At 44.4% G+C, this 22403-nt stretch overlaps 1 protein-coding gene across 1 annotated transcript in view; it reads right to left on the bottom strand.

The window, feature by feature from the left end:
- IGFBP7 (insulin like growth factor binding protein 7) overlaps window positions 1–22403 on the bottom strand; it is a 76182-nt gene that overhangs the window by 5409 nt on the left and 48370 nt on the right. Inside the window, exon 2 of the mRNA XM_065877922.1 lies at window positions 5299–5408. Within this exon, the coding sequence (XP_065733994.1) occupies window positions 5299–5408 (110 nt within the window). The remainder of the gene's footprint in view (window positions 1–5298; window positions 5409–22403) is intronic.

The following is a 22403-nucleotide window of genomic DNA, read 5'->3' as shown; positions in this document are numbered from 1 at the left end:
TTCACAGAACTAGAAAAAATAATCCTCAGGTCTATATGGAACCATAAAAGACCCAGAATTGCCAAAGCAATCCTGAAGAAAAAGAACAAAACAGGAGGCATAACCCTCCCAGACTTCAGACAATACTGCAAAGCTATAGTAATCAAAACAGCGTGGTACTGGCATGAAGAGAGACATATGGATCAGTGGAACAGAATAGAGAGCCCAGAAATAGACCCAAACACCTACGGTCAATTTTCAACAAAGGCAAGAATATACAAGGGGAAAAAGACAGTCTCTTCAGCAAGTGGTGTTGGGAAAATTGGACAGCCACATGTAAATCAATGAAGTTGGAACACACCCTCTCACCATACACGAAAATAAACTCAAAATGGCTTAAAGACAAGCATAAAACAAACCATAAAACTCCTAGAAGAGATCGTAGGCAAAACATTCTCTGACATAAATCGTACTAATGTTTTCTTAGGTCAGTCTCCCAAGGCAATAGAAATAAACAAATGGGACCTAATCAAACTTACAGGCTTTTGCACAGCAAGGGAAACTATACAAAACCTGAAAAGACACCCTACAGAATGGGAGAAAATATTTGCAAACAGTGTGACCCACAAGGGCTTAATTTCCAAAATATACAAACAGCTCATACAACCCAACAACAAAAAAAAACGACTCAATCGAAAAATGGTCAGAAGTCCTAAATAAATATTTCTCTGAAGAAGAAATACAAATGGCCAATAAGCACATGAAAAGATGCTCAACGTTGCTAATTATTAGAGAAATGCAAATCAAAACAATGAGGTACCACCTCACACCAGTCAGAATGGCCATCATTAAAAAGTCTACAAATAACATGCTGGAGAGGGTGTGGAGAAAAGGGAACCCTCCTACACTGTTGGTGGGAATGTAAATTGATACAGCCACTATGGAAAACAGTATGGAGGTTCCTTAAAAAACTAAAAATAGAATTACCATATGATCCAGCAGTCCCACTACTGGGCATATAGCCAGAGAAAACTGTAATTCAAAGATATGTGCACCCCTGTGTTCATAGCAGCACTATTCACAATAGTCAAGACATGGAAACAACCTAAATGTCCATCAACAGATGAATGGAAAAAGTAGATCTGGTTCATATATACAATGGAATACTACTCAGCCATAAAAAGAACAAAACAATGCCATTTGCAGCAACACGGATCTAGAGATTATCATACTAAGTGAAGTAAGTCAGAAAGAGAAGACAAATACCGTATAATATCACTTATATGTGGAATCTAAAATATGACACAAAGGAACCTATCTACAAAACAGGAACAGACTCACGGACATAGAAGACAGACTTGTGGTTGCCAAGGGGGAGGGGGTTGGTGGAGGGATGGAGTGGGAGGTTGGGATTAGCAGATGTAGGCTATACTCAGACATATAACTGAATCACTTTGCTGCATAGCAGAAATTAATACATTATAAATCAACTATAGTTCAATTAAAAAAGAAAAGAAACCAGACAGAATTCCTTGAAAACAGGAACAAATGAGATTAGCAGAGTGCATAACACACTGTAGATAAGAAATAAATGTTTACTGTATTGAGGGTAATAAGGAGTGCTCTAAGAGGTACACTGCCTCCAACTTGTCAGATTTTTTAACATTTTCATAATTATTAAATGAGGTGGTAAAGAATTTTAAAAAAAAGAAAGTAATCTGACAATGTCTATTAAGACTAAAATTAAATCTTTTGACTTGGTCATGTATCTTTTGGGGGAATCTACCCTATAGGGGAAAAAATGGTGGTTGCATGTAGGATATGTATACTCAGATATTTAAGGCAGCATTATCTAAGGTGATGAAAAGTTGGAAACACAGAAACTGTGTTTATTATGGTATATCCACACTTGGAATATTATGTAGTTCTTGAGAAGCAGACCTGGAGGGATGCCCATGAAATATTTCTCGAGAAACGCAATTTCAGAGTAATTGCGCACTACATCCCCACCTCACCCTGCACACTGGGAATATGTGTTTGTATACATTTGGGCATGAATAAGGGTATAGAAAGATAAAAACCTGGGAAGTTCACATTGGTTATTTCAAGGAGTGGAAGGAGGTGGGAGGATGTTATGACCTCTTTCTTTATACATCTTTGGATAGTTTCTCCTTTTTACCACAATCACACACATATACATATATATATATATATATATATTTTTTTTTTTTTACTAAAAAAAGAATATTCTTAGAGGTCATGAAAGTCCTAATCTGAAGAAATGTTCAGGTAGGAAAAGACTAGAAAGCCTCAATCTCAGAAACATCTAAATGTTTGGAAGGAATTCTGGTGTTTCACCTTCCCTGTAAGCATCCCTCTGACTTACCAGGGTTAAGGTAAATTCAGCAATTTCAGTTCATGTCCCCATTTCAAAATACTTCCCTTGGAATCTTCATAGGCTAGGGGTTTTCTGGAAAAAACTATGGGACTTGTTAAGGTCACATGATAAGTCCTGGTCAGGATAGCACAGACCACTCACTAGGCTGGGCCTGCCATAGAACTGTCGCTGTAGCCTGAAGTGTCTCGGAGAGAAGGCTCATCCTGTCAGTTCTGCTGTTGCTAAGAACCCTTGAGCAAGAAAGACATGCTACCTTCTTTGAACCTTGGTTTAACAAGTCAGGATTCTAAGATTCATTTATGTCCAAAAAGCAGTTCTGCGCTTAAATTGGCTTTGACAGGTGATCTTAAATATAAATCTGCATTCTTAACAGTTTGGTTACAAGGAGAGTGGGCAGAAAACAAATGGCCTGTTTTAATTCTTTAGGTCAGTGACTCTCCAAGTGCTTTGACATGGTCCATAGTAAGAAATATATTTTGCATTGCGATCTGGAATATACAAAGGAAAAGTTTTATGAAATACCTTTACTAAATGTACCTTTTCCTAAGACATTTTATATTTTATTTTTTAAGAAAATTCTTGTTGTGATCCCTACATTAAATTCAAGACTCACTGATGGGTCATGGTCTGCAGTTTGAAAAACACTGCTTTAGGTCATGCATGTGGCAAAGTACATTATGAAGGTGGAAGAAAATCAGCAGAGCCTGGCAGTTGGGTTTTTGTTTGTTTTGGCAAGTCTGTAGACTTTTTTTTTTCTGTTTCTCTCTCTCCACTCCCACTCCATCCATTCCCACCGCCCCCCCCCCCCCCAACTCCTCAGTTGACAAGCCCTCAGGGAAGTCCATGGAATCTGCCCCCATAGGATCCTAAAGTTTAAAGGAAAAGATTCCTGAGGTTAATTTATTCCCTGGTATGTGCGTACGTTAGCTGGAGCGATAGGCAGAGCAAGGACTGAAGAAATTACTCTCTGTCAAGATCGGTCATGAAGGTCACATGCCCTGGGACGCTTGGGTCACCCTGGCTTCTCATTGTGTATCCCTAGAGAACTGCACAGAGCTTTTTATGGATATCCTTTGGAAAAGTTGTTCCTCACCTCTCCACCCCCTGGATCAAACCAGCAACCTCCAAATACGCAATGAGGAAGCATAAGCAGCTTTTGCTGAAGGCCAGGAGAAACACATCCACCGGCTGCATTTTTGCTTTTCACTGCTCCTGCCTCCCCTTTAAAAAAAAATAGTTTACGGAGGTAAAATTTCATCCCTCCCTTTAACAGACGTTCTGGCTGTAAAGGGCAGTAATAGCACAGCTGGTGTCATCTCTGCCCACCCCCCAGCCTCAGAGAGGTTCCAGAGTCCCCCTGACACCACTCCTGCCAGATGGCCACATGAGGGACCCGGAGGTTAGCAGGTGACCCAGCCTGGGTCAGAGCCCTTCAGTGGGAATTCTACAAAGCAGCAGAGAGAGGAGGCGCTTTCTTTCCTCTGGGGTCTTGAAACATTATAATGTGACCTTGGAGCTGCCAGTGACACTATGGCCTATAGCATGGAGGAATCTTTCTGAAGTAGAAGGAAAAAATGATGTAAGGGTACATTGAGAGCAAAGAGTCAAGAGTTAGGGTTCTGACCCAACTGTGTACCTGGATCCAGCTGCCCTTGAGGCTAGAAACGTCCCCTCTCCCCCCGCTTTTTTTTTTCTCTTTTGCCTAAACTAGTGTGAAGTGAGTTTCTACAACTTGCAACAGAAAGAGTTCTGACAATGGGAGCCAAAATCCCTCCTGGAGTTCTAGAAGTTGCTCCCCTGGTCAGACACCAAGCAAACAAGATAATCAGGAGAGCCCATCATCCACCTTAGAGCTTGCTGGAGAAGAAAAGCAGCTGAAAAGGGGCTTCTTGTCATGCCTTTTAACGGAAACTAGATTTCCTTTTTGTTAGCGTGAGTTTGATATTTACCCCACAGACTGTTGTGAGACTTAAGTCAAAAGGTATAAGGGCAATAATGTAAAATAATGTACAGTATGACTGTGAAGTATTACTTGAGCTGGCAAACGAGTGTTTTCTCTTCCCTTCTACAGACACACTAAGAATATGTTGTCTTTCAAATATGAAGATAGCTATACAAGATAACCGCTCCTCAAAGGGAAACATGTTCAGGAACAAGAGCTAACATCTCCTGAGTGCTAATTACGTATCTGACAACGGGCCAAGTGATGTAGCTGGGTTTTACTTTATGTAATCTTTACAAGAATGCTATGCCATGTTCATGTGGAGGAAAAGCCGAGAGAGCACTGTTTATCAATCTAGGGTGGCTTTTCCCCCAGGGAACATCTGATAATGTCAGCTGGCATTTTTAACCGTCACAGTGGTGTGTGTATGTGTGCACACATGCACCTGCTGCTGGCATCAGGTGGGTAGAAGCCAGGGACGCTGCAAAACTACTTCCTGTGCACAGGGCAGCTGCCACCACAAAGAACCATCTGGATCAAAATGTCAACAGTGCTGACGTTGAGAAATCCTGGCTCAGAGACAACCCAGCCAACCCGCCCAAGGAACTCACAATCTTAACTTGTAACAGTGTTACACTGTGACACACACACACACGCTCACACTCACATATGCGCACACACACACACACACACACACACACACACACAGAGGGTGGGATGGGTGTTTAGCATCATAGTCCTTCCAGCTCCTAAGGCTGCCTGCTCAGGGACTGCTAACAAAAGCAGGGCAGGGACTATTCTGGAGGTCAGTAAAATTGTTTGATAGATCCGGGACAGGTGTCTGGAAGACTGTCAGAAGGCCTTGAGTTTAAGGAGCCGCAGGCACTGGACTGGCTGAGGACTTTAGGCTATTACTACCCTGTGAAGCATAAGAGGAGCCGGTCAATCTAGGGTATCTTCTGAAATCTGGGCCACTGACCTTGTTCCAGATGAGGACAGGGGTTGGGATTCCGATGACCTCACAGCTCAAGTACACCTGGGCGCCAGTGACATTCCAGATATCCTTGGGGGGCGTCACGATGGAGGGACCTATAAGAGAGGGCACAAAGTCAAACCATCCTTTTAAACAGTCTTTAACATCCCTCAGCGTGCTAGTAATCTGTTAAGTATTACTAGGAAGTAAATACCTCATTATATTTAGGAGGCTATCCCCTCTGTTGATTACCTGAAGCCAATTTCAAAGACCAGACTAGCTTACCCCAGCCACCAGCTGGAGTTTAAGCTATTCTTTGGTGATGCATACATCTTGACAGTCAAAAGACGATTAGGAAGAAAAACATATTGCTTACAAAATTTTCTTCTCCCACGAATCATGCTTAAATGAGTTTTAATTTACCAGCTGTTTTGCTTATCTGCGACTTTCCAATTAATATAGCGAAACTTTACTCCCCAAATAGTTAATGTTTCTCTTTTTTATATACCAGTATTTCTGTTTGGGGGGAAGGGGCAACAAACAACCACTCCTTGGTTAATGTGCTGGACACTCAGCACATCCACTGCTAATTCTCAGTGCCTGGTTTCAGGCACCAGGGGCCTTCAGAGAGTCCGCATTAGAGGGAAGGAGAGCCAGGAGCCTGGGGTGACAGCACATTACTTCCAGAACCGAACCTGGCCTGAACCCAAAGCTCGATGCCATTTCTTCAAAGAATGAGTTAATTATTCCCTCTGCATTTCAGCTCTCCACTGCCTTGGGTCTTCCAGCTGAACGAAATATCTAACTTCAGGGTCATCTTGCATCACAGTCCTGGGAAAGGGACAACCTCCCCTTGGGGCCTGGAAAGTTTTCTGGCATAAGCAGCATTCAAAGGGCATGAAGTCTCCCCTTTTGCAACAGGCTATTTCCAGCCCACGATTAACTTCTTGAAACAGAAAGGAAATGATAACAGCATGTAAGATTTTTCCCACTCATCTAAAGTATTAGAAGCTGATTTTTTAAAAATCCCTCAGGGTAGTTTTATTTTTCCCCTTTGTAAGAATGTACAAAAACAAAGTTTTGAAAGCTCTAAATATATTTCGTGTTTCCTTCCCTCTAAACCCTAGGTCTGAAAGGAAGCATCTATCTTGGCCAGGGGTCTTGGCTTTTCTGTGGCAAACATGGACGTGGTTAGCACAGCGGTGCTGTGTTTATGTGTGTTGCTGGCTCTGTCTCCGATGCTTCCTCGTCTGTCCTCACCAACACAAGGCCCCGCAAAGGGCAGGGTAGGGCAGGGCTGGGCCTCACTGCATCCCAGGCTTCCTCCAGGGCCCTGGGACCCCAAGAGCTTGGACACCACAGAACCGGATCTGGCTCACCTCTGAGGGCCCCAAGAGACTGTCCTCCTTCCCACACACGGACTTGGTGGGATGACCTCAAGGCTCGGGGGTTCTCAAGGGAGTGTTCTGAGAAGAATACACCAGTGTTCAGAGATTGGAGGGGCTCGGGAACAAAGCTGCCTCTCACGTAGCAAAACCACATGAGGAATGCAAGATTCCTGTGAGACCTGAGTGCCTCAGCCTTGTGACAAACCATTTATTTCAACTCACAGCCATCTCTCTATAGGCAGAGCAGGGAGCAGAGTTATCCATCTTTGCCAGGGGTAGATTCTGGAGAGCACATGGAAGAACTCCAGCCTAATTTTCTGTCACACATCTTGAAGACATGCTATGGATTCCTCTGACAGCCTAATCTTAAAACTAAGATATTCTTTTTTTTTTAATTTAATTTTATTTATTTAGCTGCGCCGGGTCTTAGTTGCGGCACACGGGATCTTTTGTTGCGGCATACGGGCTTCTCTCTAGTTGTGGTGCACTGGCTCCAGAGCGTGCGGGCTTGGTTGCCCCACGGCATGTGGGATCTTAATTCCCCAGCCAGGGATCGAACTGGCGTCCCTTGCATTGGAAGATGGATTCTTAACCACTGGACCACCAAGGAAATCCCAAACTAAGATATTCCTTATTTTACTTATTTATTTTTGGCCACACTGCGTGGCTTTCAGGATCTTCCCTGACCAGGGATTGAACCTGGGCCACCACAGTGAAAGCCTGGAATCCTAACCACTAGGCCACCAGGGAAGTCCAAAACTAAGATACTCATAGTTTTAATATAGTCTGATTTATCAAAATTTTCTTTTATGATTAGTGCTTTTTGTGTCCTGTTAAATTTTTTTGTGTGTGTAGCCCATGGCCCTAAAGATCTCCTGTTTTCTTCTACAAGCTTTATGGTTTTACCTTTCACATTTAGGTCTGTGGTCCATCTTGAATTAATTTTTGTGTATGCTATGAAGTAGAGGTCAAAGTTCATCACTCTCTCCCCAAAGGACAACCAATTGTTTTGGCATCATTGGTTGAAAAGACCATCCTTTTCCTACTGAAAGTGGTGCCTTTGTGGTAGATCCATTGATCATATATGTGTGAGTCTTCTTCTGGATTCGCTCTTCTGTTCCATTGGTCTATGTGTCTATCCTTGTACCAACAAACATGGTATGATTTAGAATTAAATGTAATAAAACTGAAGCACTGAATGGAGAACAGATCTGTTTTATCTCCCTGCAATTCTCTCCTTATTCCATGAAGCAGAACATTTCAGGAGGAGCAAAAATTCTTTAAAAACATCTGAGCCTACCCAGGAATACTCTGAGAGCCATCACCAGGGCATTCAAATTAGGACGAATCATGCTGTGAGTTCCTCTTTCTCTCTCCCAACTCTTGAAATACATATAAAACCTTGGGTGGATGGGCTGAGTCAATATTTGGACCATCCCAAGAACATAAATAATTTTGTCAATTCCGCTACCAGGCAACACCTAGAATTCAACAAGAGTTGCATACCACAAAAATCTGTATTACTCACTGACCCCTGTTGAGTCGATGGGGTGGAGAGGCAAAGGAAGGGCCATCAGGACCAGTTAGCTGCAGAGCATTTACAAAACCCCTTGCTACTTCGGATGTCCCTGAACAAATGCCGACCCACAGCGACACCAAGTGGACACGTTCTGTATGGAACTGAAGGATGGTGAAAATATGTGGGGCTGATAATGATGGCAGATCCAACAGCACTGCACCCCGTCCCCACTCTGAAGAACCACCATCCCACATACTCCACTGACGAGCAATTTCACTGCCGAAATCACCTCAAATTGCATGTGTACCATGCAATTCAATTCCTGAAGGTTCTGTTCTACCTCAGGAGAGCAGTCGACAAAATGACTCTTTACCAAAATAATTTCTAAATCTTTCCACATTGCCTTTTTTCCAAGAAGGCCAAAGCAGACCCAGAATTATTTCTGTTTTTAAGGATAAAATAACTTTTTACTTCATCCTGAGCTCATTTTTGGGCAGAAAGCTCAAAACCAGCCCTTGAGGCCAAGCCAAGGGTAACAACATTGCCATCTAAATCATGCACAGTGTTTGGATTCCACTTAAAACAAGTCACAGAATATTTAAATGTATAGGGACAAACACCAGAATAGGTTCAATTATTTATTTATCCTTGCCTTTGTTCCAGTAAGGACTTCAGGCTGCACAAACATCTGTCTAGCAGACATCCTGTACAGATTAACTGCCCACTGCCTCTCTCCTCTCCTTCCCCACTGTGGACAACTCCAGGCAGCAACCAAGCTGTCACAGTGATGCCTGGTGGCTGATGTGGGGAGAGTCCATCCCAAGACTTTCCCCACCTCCAACTCACCCTATCTTTCTATTTCACATGAATGTCCCCAAACCAGGCTACTCCATGTTCCATTCTTACCTTTCTCAACTCAGTTCTCATTCAAATTCATTCGATCTTTCTCAGATCTCTAAGTTTGTTTTCTTGCTACCCCCCACCTTTTTTTTTTTTTTTTTTTTGCGGTACGCGGGCCTCTCACTGCTGTGGCCTCTCCCATTGCGGAGCACAGGCTCCGGACGCGCAGGCTCAGTGGCCGTGGCTCACGGACCCAGCCGCTCCGCGGCATGTGGGATCTTCCAGAACCGGGGCACGAGCCCGTGTCCCCTGCATCGGCAGGCGGACTTAACCACTGCGCCACCAGGGAAGCCCGCTCCCTTATAAGTCTTGCCTGGTAAACTTAGGTGGTCTCTTCCTTTTAATCAATCCTTGAAGAGAAAGAGGAAGAAAAAGAAAGGAGGGAGGGAGGAAGTAAAGGAGAAGGAGAAGAAAGAGAAAGTGAAATAAAGAGAACCAGGTCCTGAATGAAACTGTGTAAGGAAGAAGAAAGTTTTAAGTTTGGAAGAAAACTAAAATTAAATTTAAGGAACCAGTGTCACCTTAAAACTACCTGGAAGGAGTCAGATTCTCCTATGGAATGCCCACCTAAGTCTACATCGTCCCCCTCAGACACTCTTAATTAAATTCTAGACAAATGACCCACAGACCACAGATTGCTTATTCAATTATAACCTAAAATTAGCTATGGTCTGAAAAATCACTAAAGATATAGAAAAGGAAGAATTTTCAATGGATTTAAATTTGTAATATTTCAATTTGATTCTGAAGAGGTAAAGAAGGGCAGTTCTCACAAAACACACAAATGTCAAGAGAAAAAGACCCTGAAATAGAATTAATTTTGAACTTGACAAATTGATTCAACCTGATCTTACATAAAATTGTAGGAGAGGACAGAGTTAAAATTTGTTACCTATAAAAAGTATGGGAATAATATAAAAGAAATATGTGAACAATTTCTTAGTCTCTTACAGAGCACAAAACACTCCCCAGACATGACCTGAGATGCCCTCACCGTGTTACCATTAAAACAAACAAACAGGGCTTCCCTGGTGGCGCAGTGGTTGAGAGTCTGCCTGCTAGTGCAGGGGACACGGGTTCGAGCCCTGGTCTGGGAGGATCCCACATGCCACAGAGCAACTGGGCCCGTGAGCCACAACTACTGAGCCTGCGTGTCTGGAGCCTGTGCTCCGCAACGAGAGAGGCCACAACAGTGAGAGGCCTGTGCACCGCGATGAAGAGTGGCCCCCGCTTGCTGCAACTGGAGGAAGCCCTCGCACAGAAACTAAGACCCAATGCAGCAAAAATAAATTAATTAATAAACTCCTACCCCCAACATCTTCTTAAAAAACAAACAAACAAACAAACAAACAAAAATACCCAAAGCACTTTTGCGAAGAGAACACTTGGCTCTGGATCCTTGTCTACTGCTTATAGCCAAGAGACCTTGGACAAGTCACTTACCCATTTATACAGAAGAAACCAGGGCAGGTCTAAGAATTTTCTTTTTGGGCTGGAAGTGAATGTACCCATCATGAATGTGTCCTAGAGCACAGTCATATGGCATCTTTGACAACCATGAAGTTTTGAGGCTCCACTGCCTGGTTCTGGGAGCTCTCATTCCCTACAAATCAGTCCAATGCACCACCTCATCTACCTAAATGCACTGTACATGACTCATAACAAAGTTCATTCTCCCAGTGATGAAAAAAACAGAGCTTTATTATAAAGGTATCGGTAGTTACCTAGTTAGCCAATTTTTTCATCTGGAAAAGCTGCACAGAAGATGTTAGGAGAGGTCATGTTTTGGAGCTAAATATACATACTTGATTGAACCTGGGAAATGGTCAAAAGTCAAATTCTCCTTAACAGTCAATTTTTGTTCAATTTTGTTGATATCCTATTCAACCGCATTTTTTTTCATTGCTGCCTTCATTTTCCCCATGATCTCTCCCATGTTTACCCTACAAATTCACTCTTCTTTCTTATTTCTACCAAATTCTCTGCTTCTAGCATTCATGCTCACTCTCTCATTACATGCTTATTACCACTTCTAGAACCTTTGCTTATGCTAATGCACTTGCCTACTTGGGATGTCCTCCTTCCTCTCATCTATTATCTATGCCCTACCCTTTTATTTGGAACTCTAAGGCTGAAGTTTCATCTCCTTTTTGACTATTTTTTTTTTTTTTTTTTTTTTTTACAGCTCCAGTTTGCACATTTCTTCTCTGAAATCTTGTTGAGTTCAGAGTTAGTGCCACACAGCTTAGTGCGTCATTATTCTCTAGTGCTTTCCTTAGCAGGGCTAATTGAAGATGCCAGTGTCCTGTTAGAGTCATAACTGAGCCAGAAACTCTGGAATCAGATGGACTTCATGTTCATTGGGAGGAGGGACAGACCAGATTGTATGTAGTGGAAAAAGGGCAGCAGTAAATTCAGAACATAACATGACTAGTCATACGGAACTAAGAAGATAGCCACGATCTTGAAAATATACCAGTGTACATATTTGCCAAGGTACCTAAACAAAGTGGTGCTATAGTCACTTCTTATTTATCAACTGGAAGATTATTCACTGCGACTTTCTTTAATCTTCCACTTGACTTCCTCTTGCCATAAACAAGGTTTCTTGGCTACTGCCCACTCAACAACCAATTTGTATACAGTCTGGGATGTAAAATAATTTAAATATATATTAGCTAAGAAAGTTCCAATGAGAAGGGTAGACCTGCTGTGGGGAAACGATCATCAATCAACCATACATCAAAAACAGGGTTTCTGCAATATGCTAGGTTATATTATTCACATTATAGCTCTCACTAAGTACTTATTAACATGGCTAAGAGAGTCGAGTATAAAGACTTCTCCAAGTTATGGTAATTTGCAAACCACACTCATCTTGTCTCTTAATGATGCTGGGTCCTAAAATAGCTCACAGAGTATGTGCATTCATACCAAAAAAGGAGGGTTTAAGAACGAAGTGAGATACCACATATGGAGATAAAGAGTTCAGACAACTTGGCAAAAATCCCCAGATTGGATTCCGATAACACGTTGAAGGGAAAAGCACCAAACAAAAGTACAAAATGGGAAAAGAATAGTAGGAAGGCACTATGGCCAAGAGGGGGAAGGGGATGAAATATGTGGAAACTTCCTGATATTAAATAAGGGGAAGCAGGAACTGTATGGCTAATTAAAGGGCAGAGCCATCTGCCAAGGCAAGTCATTTCGGGAACTTCTAGAGGTGCGGTGATACAGCAGCTGACCCTAGGTATGAGAATCTGGCACACAGTCTCATGGGTATCAGTTGAGGACAGTAAGGGCAGGAGAAAAAAGTACTAAATCTTAAGCACCATAGGCCAGATTTAACTTCAGAGATTTTGTTTAAGGCAAAGTCATCTCGTTATGGTTGCTACTGTTGGTCATTTACATTTCAGTGTGAGTGAAGGCCCAAAAGTTTATAATGATGGGGTTCTCCCAAACACTGCTGGGGGTAAATGTATGTAAGAAATGCTTCCTCTTTTTCGGATACAATATATTGAGGTGGGATGGGGAGGTTTAACAGATATAGACAGATTAAAATGCTAGGAAGGTAATAGACTGCTCTACCACTTCTGAGTTATGTGATACTGAAAAGTTATTTATCTTTTCTCAGTTTATTCATCTGTGAAATGGGATAATACCTAAGTCATTAGATTTTCAGAAAGATCAAACAACATACAGCAATTAGCACAGTACCTGGCATGGGGTAAACAGTAAGTATTAGTTACTGCTTTTATTTCAAAGTAAATCCTTATGACTGGAGCTAATACAAATTGCTTCTTCAGAGAATGGAGATGACACATCGTTTGGAGCTGGGGTGGCTGGCGAAAGCAGCTGGTATCTGAGCAGGCCCTGAAGTTCAGAAGTAAACTTTCTCTCAAGGAAGGTTTTCAACTTCAGAGACCTGCCTGAGCAGAGGTGTGGAGGCAGGAAAACAACAGCTGGCTGGTGGAACAGCAAGCACCCCAGTCCGCTCAGGGAGAGCATAGCTGAGATTCGGGTGTGGAGCACAGTGGAAGGAGTGGGGCCGGGGGGAAACTCTGTGGTCCACTGCGTCTCTGAATGTTGGAGAGATGTGATTCAAGTGGCATTTCAGGAGATGACTTTGGAGGCCTTTGCAGCAGGACTGGGACAGGGTGGGGATTAGAAGCCTAAATCAAGGTGGTAGCAATGGGAACAGAAAGGAAAGAGGCAGATTTGAGAGATTATTCAGGAAGAACCAACACTACCTGGGAACTGACTGGATGTGGGGATGAGGGAATGAGTCAAAAGTTGTGAGCTGGGTAAGAGGAGGCTGCGACACCATGGACAGAAGCCAGGGTGTCTGTCTGAGGAAGGCCTTGGATTGGAGAAGGGGGAAAGGATGAGTTTGGGCTTAGATTTGCGGATTTGGGCAATGAGGAGGTGGCGAACCCCACAGAGAGAAAGGAAACAGACTTGGGGGACCAGTGGTACCAAGGTAAACACTGTCAAGTTTACACTTTAGCCCTGGCAGGCTGGGTGGGTTCCCGGGTATGGAAGGAAGACAGCTTTGGCTCGCTCTCCCAGGGACAGCTTCTCTGGAGGGAATTCCATCATCTCGCTGCTGACACCCAGCCCATTCTCACCCCACCCCATCCCAGGTAAAGCAGGGGAGTAGACAGCTAAGACACTGCTTAGCGACCAGCCACTTATCTGCAGGGGCAGTTCATCTGGAAGTAGACTGTCCAGTATGATGCAACCCTGGTAACGGCATACACAGATCCTGTGAATTACGTTTCTTGGCTGACAGCTAGTTATCTCTGGGTTAATGAGACACCCCATTTTGGCTCCAATCTTTGATACTGAAAATCTTCCTAGAGTGTATTAATCTTTTTTTTTTCTGTAGTAGATATCATAGTATTCAGATGTCTTTCTATGATTGTGACTCTTGCAATGTCTCAGAAGTATCGTAAGTTTGAACGGACCATGGAGCATAAAAAGAAAGTTGCTGTTTCTTGTAATTTGCTGCTTGCAAACCAATCTCTTATTTCATGATGTCTTCTTATTCTTTTCCCCTAACAAGTATGGACCCAGCACAAAATGACAGAATAATAACCAAGGGTCTGACTCCAGGCTGAGGTTCCCACCCACAGGTGATTCCGGTACATGTGGTCTGGGGTCATCCTTGGAGCAACGCTGCACTAGGTAAAATAAATCCATGAGGGATTTAAAGCCAAGTTCAGATGTGTAAGGTGAAAAGATCACTCTGGTGGCCGTGTGGTGGCTGAGCTAACCTGGGGCTGTGTCAGCAACATTGCCAGGGGATGAGCTCATGTATCCGGCAACGCTCCCACGGAGCTGGAATAGCTAAACTACCATCACAACACCGGCATGACTGACATCCACACAAGTTAAGTTAGCGGGCTACATTTTTATGTGGTTTGAGCATATGGAAGAACTGACTTCACACAGAGTACCTTTATGAAGGGAAACTCCCTAGTTATGTGGGTGTATCTTGTTCATGCTAATGGAGCCTTGGAAATACTTTTTTCCCCCATATTTCATGGGCCTGTCCTATCTGGACTGTGACTCACCTTAATTCCAACACGTGAAAATTTAGGGTCACTTTTTCCTATTCTGCCAGCACAGAACTGGGTGGGGAAGTTTCCACAGGAGGGCACTTATTGCCACCTGATTCTGAGCTTCCTAGAAACCCAGAGTGCAAGTTCCCCCAGGACACTTCGTCTTTGAGTCCTTGCCTTCCCTACACACCCCCAAGTGCCTGGTACCGTCAGGCATCAGAAGTGTTTCCTGAGCCGAGCTGTGAGCTGTAAGGGGAACTCCTCCAGAACCTGGAGGCTCACGCACCCTCAAAGCTTAGTCTCTGTCCATAGGCCCCGAGCTGACTAACAAGGGATGTAGTCCAAAGAAAGAGATGCTCTTGAACCCTGCCCCTAGGGGGAAGGATATGAGGGACTGCCAAGTGGCCTTCAACTTCAGGAGGGTTGGACTTGCTAAGCCTAGTGCCTAGAACATTTTGGAAAGCTGAAGAAGGCTGAGGCCTGAGCTCCCAGGAGGACCTGGGAGGAGGCTACCGTGGAGCCACTTCTGCAGTTCCCTGTCCACTAGACAGCCCGGGCTCCAGGGAGCTTCCCACCTGGGGTCTTTAGTAGAAGACTACAGCTCTTCAGTTCCCTGAGAACTAGATAAGTCCTCCACTCCACTTCATCCAAGGAAGAGTTTTACATTGTAGGAGGCCCAGTAAATCCCTCAGGCCAGGCTGACCACTCTGGAAGCAGACTGTGGGGATGGACAGTACAGTACCGGGTCACTCTTTTAGATTAGGAATTATCAAAAGAGGAGATTTGTTCAGTCTCTGGAAGGTTATGCAGGTTGGAAGAGATCTTGCAGAGGGGCGTCTGCAGGAATAACAGGCACCAGACACACAGCCAACAGGGCAAGCTCCAGCCACCCGGGAACCAGCCTCTAAGAAGGATGCTGTCTTGCAGTGGCTGCCAATCCTGGCTGCACACTGGGCTCCTCTGGGAACGGTTAACTAGTACGCAGGCCTGGGCTGCATTCCCAGAGTTTCGCGTTGGTCCGGGCGTTGGTCTGGGTGTGGGGTCTGGCACTGGAATTATTTTTTTTCAACTCCCCAGGTAGAACCACTCACTTAAAACACGGCTTCAGAGCAGGAGATGCTCAGATGACAAAGACAACACCAACGTGGAAAGTAAGAGAGGAGAAGAGGAGGACAGATTTGGAGAAACATTGCTCCCAAGTCTTTTCAGGGAGAGGCCGAGGACACTGGGAGGTGCAAGCATTTAAGGAGAAGAGAGGAAAGTTCCAGGAGCTGGAGTGAAGGGTATAGATACCCGATAACCTTCTTATTGTTGCTATTATCGCTCTAGCTCCATGGGGGGTACGGTGGGCCATGTCTGACCTCCCCCCGTTTGTCACAAGCTTTGAGTTGCCTGCTCTCAGAATCTCAGTAGTTCTCCTTCTAGGCTGTTTTCCATTTTCCTAAAATAAAGCACTTGGTTCACATGCCCAGCCCCACCCCTGCCCCTCTCCTGCCCTCAGAATTCCTACCCTTGATGGCAGTGCCAGAGATGGGGCTCTGCGTCCGTCTGGAGTCTGTGGGTCTCATTTAAGAGCCCACTAAATCTGGACCCTTTGCCTTTGCTCATTTAGAGTCAGAGCGCCTCCCTGCTAAGACACGTTCAGCTCGGCTTTGCGAGGGCCTGGAGCCGCATTAAACACAAGGGATCTGTGTGAGGCACGGCCCCCTCCGTCCCCCCCCCAACCATGAACACAGTGCGGGGCATGCCGTGCCTGTGCCTGGCTGGCATTTTTACCCGGTGATGTCTTTGCCTGTCAGGCCCCAGTCTCTACAGCTCTCATGGTTACAGTTGCCTCCTTGGCCCAAAACCCCAGACATTAATCAGCCGCGCATAACGCTCCCCCCTGTTCTCTCTCAGTGTTTTCCCCTCCTTCACTTGTGCCCTCTGGTTATTTTCTGTACTCCTCTGTGATCTCCACAGACTTGAAAGCTCTCAGCTATTTACCCCAAGTCTCATCCTTTGTTTATCTCTGCTTTGCTGAGTGTTCTCAGATTTCCTCTCCACTTCCTAGTAGGATTTAGGTTCCTTCTCCCGTGTTCTGCACTTTTCTAGCACTGCCCTCCAGGCTCAAACTGGAACAGAACATTCCTCTTACCCGTGGGCTAATTCTTTTCATGTGCGTCCTGAGTACTTACTACATTTGCTACTGTGTACTTGCTTTGTGGACATACTGTGTGTTCCCAGTATAACAAGACATTCTTTCTGAGTGCTGAGAGGAAATTCACATTACAGAAGGTGCTAGATGCGGGTGCAGTGGACCACCTGAGCTTGGAAGAGCTGGATTGTTCAAAGACGCTCAGAAGTGCCAAATAACACTGCTCTGAAAATCAGGGAAATGGGCAGGTCTCTGATCACGGGGGAGGAAGACCTCTCTAAGAGGAACTGGGGGACTTTGAATAAGGGTTTTGTATTTTTCATTAGTGAGGCAAGTCTTGCTTGCTCTTGTTGGGTGGAGGTTGACCTGGAGCCCACCCGGCTGGGTGTGAGCTATGAAAGTAGGAACCAGACTTCCCTGGTGACGCAGTCGTTAAGAATCCGCCTGCCAATGCAGGGGACACGGGTTCAATCCCTGGTCCGGGAAAATCCCACATGCCGCAGAGCAACTAAGCCCCTGCGCCACAACTACTGAGCCTGCGCTCTAGAGCCCGTGCGCCACAACTACTGAAGCCTGCACGCTTAGAGCCCATGCTCCACAACAAGAGAAGCCACTGCAGTGAGAAGCCTGTGCACCGCAACGAAGAGTAGCCCCTGCTCGCCGCAACCAGAGAAGGCCCGCGCGCAGCAACGAAGACCCATCGCAGCCACAAATAAATAAATAATAAATCAATTAAAAACAAAAAAAAAAAGAAAAGTGGGAACCAGGTAAAGGAAAGCTATGCTACCTCATAGGCGAGTAGTTACCCCAGAAGGAGGGTCTCTGGGGGCATATAAATGCTCTTTGCTGCTCTTACTGGTATTTATAGGACCAGACAACTTTACTTGGGCATCTTGATTATTTTCAGTGATTATTTTTCTATAATTAGTGGTTCTTTTTCTTTTCTTCTTTTTTGTTTTTTTTGAGTTGTTTTTTTTTTTTGCGATACGCGGGCCTCTCACTGCTGTGGCCTCTCCCGTCGTGGAGCACAGGCTCCGGACGCGCAGGCTCGGCGGCCATGGCTCACGGGCCCAGCCGCTCCGCGGCATGTGGGATCCTCCCGAACCGGGGCACGAACCCGTGTCCCCTGCATCGGCAGGCGGACTCTCAACCACTGCGCCAACAGGGAAGTCCCCGCCCCTGTTTTTTTTGAGTTTTGTTTTCCTTGAGTTGTTAATTCCTTTTACAATGCAGGAAAAAAAGGGGCTCTCATGGTTTCAATAGTAAACTGGGTTTGAAAGGTTAAGATACCGCATCTTTACAAGGACTTGGAGCAACTGCATGTGAAGTGTGCTATGGGGCCTGTCATCGAAACATCCTTTCCCTCTGCAGGTGTTTCTTCTAGGGCAGCCACCAGCTCCAGCCTTGGAGATTCTATTCTTCTGTTTAAGTAAAGGAAAGTAATTTCCTTTCAGAGCAGTAGCTGGGATTTCAGAGTGGGCACCTCTTTAGAGCAGCCATGCAGAAAAGCAGGAAACTCGTTCTTTACAAACTTGGGGAAGATAATGTCCACGATTTTCCCGAAATCGACATAGAACCTGCGCTTTATGCCTCCTTAGTCCTTGCCTTTTGGGTACATTCTCAGGGGATCTCTCTAGCAAACGTGTGACCCCTTTAGCAAGCTGGGGGCTTCAAGGGGATGATGCCTGCTCTGCCTGTGAACAAGGGGTGGAAAGCAGCTCAGACTTATCTAGTCCATGGGAAAGGATTATGGTCTTTGAGCCTGTAAATCAGTTAAACTGACACTTGAAGAGAAGAAAGTAGACTCAAACAGATAAACTGAGACAAGACCCCCGGGACATGCATGACGCTGGTAATCACGAAACCTGCTTCCTCCCACACATCCACGGGAGCTTGGCCTCTGTGAAAACACAGTCAGATCTCTGCAGCTGAGAGAGCTTAACCTCACTCACAGACAGTTCTAAATAACGCTTTGGAAAATAAGCAAGCAGCATTTTAACCTACACAGCAATAATGAGGAATAACAGATCCACACATACTCCAGTGTCAGCACTAGATAGCTTTCCCAATGTCATAACATGCTCAGACAATTAAAGAACGGATATTTTCGGAACATATTGATCAACAGATGTAAAACTGGGTTGGCCAGGGACTTCCCTGGTGGTCCGGTGGTTAAGACTCTGCACTCACTCCCAGTGCAGGGGCCCCAGGTTCCATCCCTGGTCAAGGAACTAGATCCTGCACACCGCAACTAAAAGCCCACATGCCGCAACTAAGAGCCCACATGCCACAACTAAAGATCCCACATGCCGCAACTAAGACCCGGCACAGCCAAACAAACGAATAAATTAAAAAAATAATTAAAAGAAAAAAAAAGAAACTGGACTGGCCAGTGGTTTAATTCCTATTAGTTAGGGGTTATCAAAAGAAAAATGTCATCAATTCATCATTAATATTCATTTCCTGTAATGAGAGCACTAACTTCTACCGTTGCCTAGATGAAGTTACTCCTTAAGGGAAAATCCCTATGGAAAAAGGTATAAAAGTTGAGAAAGACTCACAATGAAACTAAATCGAATTTCAGCATTGTATGGCACTAAGCAGGTAAAAACAAGGAGTGGTCCTCCACAAACTAAGTGCTGTGCTGGGTGACAGGAGGAATGGAAAGATGATGGGGTTGGACTCCTATCTGACATGGATTTAGAATCCACAAAGTGTAGACTAGAATACAAGTATAGAATCAATTATAATATGGAAGGAGTATGACTGGTCCTATGATTTAAATACAAAAAGCATTCTGACTGAGTAGGTCAGAACTGAATTCATGGAAGAGGAAAAGGGTTTTCAAAGTTAAAGGCAGTGGGTGGGGTTGGTAAGGAAATTCCAAGCGAGGGGGTCAGCCTGCTCGAAGAGGTGAGATGTCGCTGTATACTGGCGTCAGGGTTTACAGCCCACAAAGAGTTTTTAGATCTATTACTTCATTTTGACTTCCCCAACGATCAGCTAAGCGAGTCATTTTACAGATAAAGATATTGAGGTTCACTAACGTTGAGTGTCTTGTGCAAAGTCCCCAAGCCTGGGAGTGGTGTGTCCAGGACCTGAATCTACGTTTTCTGAGTCCAAACCCAGAGCTTTCCCTAGGCTCCTGTGGTGCCTCTCTACACAACCCAGTATTGCTGAAGTGTCCCTTTCTTGCTTTGTTTTGTTGGAGGGTGAGGGGTTTAGAGAGAAGGAAAAAGAAATCTTGAGAACTGGAGGCCAGACTAGATTGCAGCGGTTTTCAGTGTCAAGGCAAGGAGATTAGGTATGTCTACAAGTTACCATGAAGAAAAGAAAAACAAGATAATGAAAACATGAATGTCTTTTGGAGAAAAGATTACACAGTCGTGAGAATCCTAAACAGAGGTCACGGCTCACCATTCCCACTCCGGCCTGAAATGTTTCAGGGGTATTTTCTGAGCGGCTCTGGGTAAGCAGTTTGGACTTGTAACCCCGAACAGGTCAGAATTATCCTGCTCATGCTGAATGCTCAGCAGATGTTAACTCTACCGCAACCACGTGGAGTCCTACCACATCTTAGAATAAAACAGTCTGAGAACGCCAGGCCTTTTCGTTAGATTTGAATGGTTTCAATGAAGGTTTCATGGGAAAATCAGTATTTGAAAATATGCTTCATGTTTTGTTTTGCAAATCATTAAGATGCCATCTTCTTAGAAAGTACCTTATATAGGCAGGAATCCTATGAAAACTTTATTTTTTTATTTTTATAAATTTATTTATTTTTGGCTGTGTTGGGTCTTTGTTGCTACACGCGGGCTCTCTCTAGTTGCGGCGAGTGGGGGCTACTCTTCGTTGTGGTGTGCGGGCTTCTCATTGTGGTGGCTTCTCTTGTTGCTGAGCATGGGCTCTAGGCATGCGGGCTTCAGTAGTTGTGTGTGGGCTCAGTAGTTGTGGCTTGCAGGCTGTAGAGTGCAGGCTCAGTAGTTGTGGTGCACGGGCTTATTTGTTCCACGGTGCATGGGATCTTCCCGGACCAGGGCTCGAACCTGTGTCCCCTGCATTGGCAGGCGGATTCTTAACCACTGCGCCACCATGGAAGCACTTTTTTTTTTTTTTAATAGAAAACTTTAAAAGTCAATGTTAACAGTTAGTAAACATTCCTGGGCAGAGCCAAGCAATCCTTCTATTAGTGAAAATGTCTCCTCTTTGGGCTTAGATATGTTTCAGATTTACATCTTCATCTTGAGAAAAAATTTAACTGCCAGTAAGGGGAGAAGGGTTCGAAATGACCACATTTATTTAAACTATAAAATCCAGAATAAATAAGATCTGACCCTGAGTATGTTCCCAGCCTCCTTTCTTGCCTCATCCGTCCTGAACTCTGAGCTCCAGCCATAATGAACTTCAGTGTTCCTCAAATGTGTCCTGCTCTCCCTGGCCCCTAGCCCTTGGGCGTGTCATTCCTTTTCCTGGAACATTCTCTCCATTTCCCAGTCCTCCCCATCTTTGCCTGGTTAACCCCTAGATATCCTTTAGATCTCAGTTATCTTTTTGTTTGACAAACCCTCCTTGACGTCTTTCCTCATCCCCCTTCCCCCTATTTAGAATGGGGGCCTCCTCAAGAATATACAATGGGGAGGATAGTCTCTTCAGCAAGTGGTGTTGGGTAAGTTGGACAGCCACATGTAAATCAATGAAGTTATAAGAAACCCTCACACCATACACAAAAATAAACTCAAAATGGCTTAAAGACTTAAACATAAGACATGATACCATAAAACTCCTAAAAGAGAACATAGGCAAGACATTCTCTGATCTAAATCGTACCAATGTTTTCTTAGGTCAGTATCCCAGGGCAATAGAAATAAAAGCAAAAGTAAACAAATGGGACCTAATCAAACTTATAAGCTTTTGCACAGCACAGGAAACCATAAACAAAACAAAAAGACAACCTATGAACTGGGAGAAGATATTTGCAAATGATGCAACCAACAATGGCTTAATTTCCAAAATATATGAACAGCTCATACAACTCAATAACAAAAAAACAAATAACCCGGGCTCCCCCAGTGACGCAGTGGTTGAGAATCTGCCTGCCAATGCAGGGGAAATGGGTTCGAGCCCTGGTCTGGGAAGATCCCACATGCCGCAGAGCAACTAGGCCCGTGAGCCACAACTACTAAGCCTGCACGTCTGGAGCTCGTGCTCCGCAACAAGAGAGACCGTGACAGTGAAAGGCCTGCGCACCGCGATGAAGAGTGGACCCCGCTTGCCGCAACTAGAGAAAGCCCGTGCACAGAAACGAAGACCCAACACAGCCATAAATAAATAAATAAATAAAATTTTAAGAAAAAATAACCCAATTGAAAAATGGGCAGAAGACCTAAATAGACATTTCTCCAAAGAAGACATACAAATGGCCAAAAGGCACATGAAAAGATGTTCAACGTTGCTAATTATTAGAGAAATGCAAATCAAAGCTACAATAAGGTACCTCCTCACACTGGTCAGAAGGGCCATCATTAAAGAAAGTCTATAAATAACAAATGCTGGAGAGGGTGTGGATAAAAGGGAACCCTCCCTACCTGCTGGTGGGAATGTAA

This window comes from Phocoena phocoena, chromosome 5, assembly GCF_963924675.1.
Source record: "Phocoena phocoena chromosome 5, mPhoPho1.1, whole genome shotgun sequence".
In the NCBI taxonomy this organism is placed as follows: domain Eukaryota; kingdom Metazoa; phylum Chordata; class Mammalia; order Artiodactyla; family Phocoenidae; genus Phocoena; species Phocoena phocoena.
Note: the sequence above shows the minus strand (reverse complement) of the source record. Positions and strands in the feature narration are given on the sequence as shown.